Source organism: Photinus pyralis, unplaced genomic scaffold (assembly GCF_008802855.1).
Source record: "Photinus pyralis isolate 1611_PpyrPB1 unplaced genomic scaffold, Ppyr1.3 Ppyr1.4_LG2, whole genome shotgun sequence".
Taxonomy (NCBI): domain Eukaryota; kingdom Metazoa; phylum Arthropoda; class Insecta; order Coleoptera; family Lampyridae; genus Photinus; species Photinus pyralis.
The window spans coordinates 10,420,431-10,421,730 of NW_022170403.1; the positions used below are offsets into that span (position 1 = coordinate 10,420,431).

General features: G+C 41.8%; 1 protein-coding gene across 1 annotated transcript; it reads left to right on the forward strand.

Moving 5' to 3' along the window:
* Position 1: 1 nt before the first annotated feature.
* LOC116163208 (esterase B2-like) lies at positions 2–1,300 on the forward strand (the record flags this gene model as incomplete). The annotated part of the gene is made up of 4 exons (XM_031477066.1): positions 2–113; positions 161–345; positions 389–718; positions 764–1,300. Coding segments are annotated over 4 exons (1,080 nt in total), but the record flags the coding sequence as incomplete, so codon positions are not given.

Here is a 1,300-nt window from a genome sequence, read left to right on the forward strand (position 1 = left end):
GGTGCAAAAGAATATTGCGCACTTTGGAGGTGATCCCAATAACGTTACGATCTTTAGTGAAAGCGTCGGTGCTGTTTGCGCGCATTACCTAATGCTCTCGCCACAGGGAAAAGGTTCGGATAATTGCCACATAGTTGAAAACCCTCAATTTGCATTTAAGGGCTGTTCCATAAAGTGATCATGCAAAGTGGTTGCGCACTGGGTACTAGAGGAACTGGACAGTGGTCCACTCCATTAATCAAAAAGGCACTCGATCTAGAGGAAGTGAATGACAGGGACATTTTCAATATCCTAAACGAAATGAGCGCTGAACGTATTTTTCAACTGCAAGAGACGATTCCAGACGTAATTTTCTTAAAAAAAAACTTTGACAAATTTGTTCTTTTAGACGTACTTCCCTGACGTCCCCCGTCCGTTTGGAATTGTACAAGAAGCTTACCAAACGAAACAGATGATCACGTCAGAAGATCCTTTAGGCGTGTTGCAGTCTGGTGACTATAATTCTGTTCCATTAATGCTTGGGTATGCGGCACGCGAGGGCTATTTGGTCGACTTGCATTACAAACAACATAAGGCCAGTGCGAATTTCGAGAGACAAATACCTTTCCCCCTTAAAGTTCAAGAAGGTAGTCAGCTGTCGGATTATGTTGCAAATGAGTTGAAAGATTTCTACTTTGGAAATGATTTGGAACAACAGCGGTCGGATGATTTTTTCGTGGTAGTATTTCACAATAAATCAACCCCATATTAATACACATGATAGTTCGTAGGTGATAACCTGTTTGTACGCCCCATTTACAAATCCGCTAAATTGCACTCGCTCACCTCCTCCACCCCAGTATATCTGTACAGAATGTCGTTGGACGCGGATTTAAACTTTTTTAAGGCAGCGTTTAACTGTAAACGAAAGGGAACCTCGCACGCCGACGAATTGGGCTACCTATTTACGCACATGTTGACTCCAACGATTCGTCCGCATTCCATTGAAGCAAAAGGCGTAGAAATGTTTGTAAAGCTATGGACCAACTTCGCCAAATATGGCGATCCTAATTCACCTGAGGATCCAATCGAGCGACCGCGTTGGAAGCCCGTGCAAAATGGCGAAATGCATTTTGCTGATTTGGGAGAAAACTTTACAACCGGAATAAATCCCGAAGGGTACCGTATGTCATTTTGGGACCGATTAGAAGAAAAAATCGCAAGCGGCGTATTATAGTCTGGCAGTTTTTTCTATAAAACCATTCTAATATTAATTTTTTTATTTCGATAACACTAGCTCAAATAAACACTTTTTAGATAA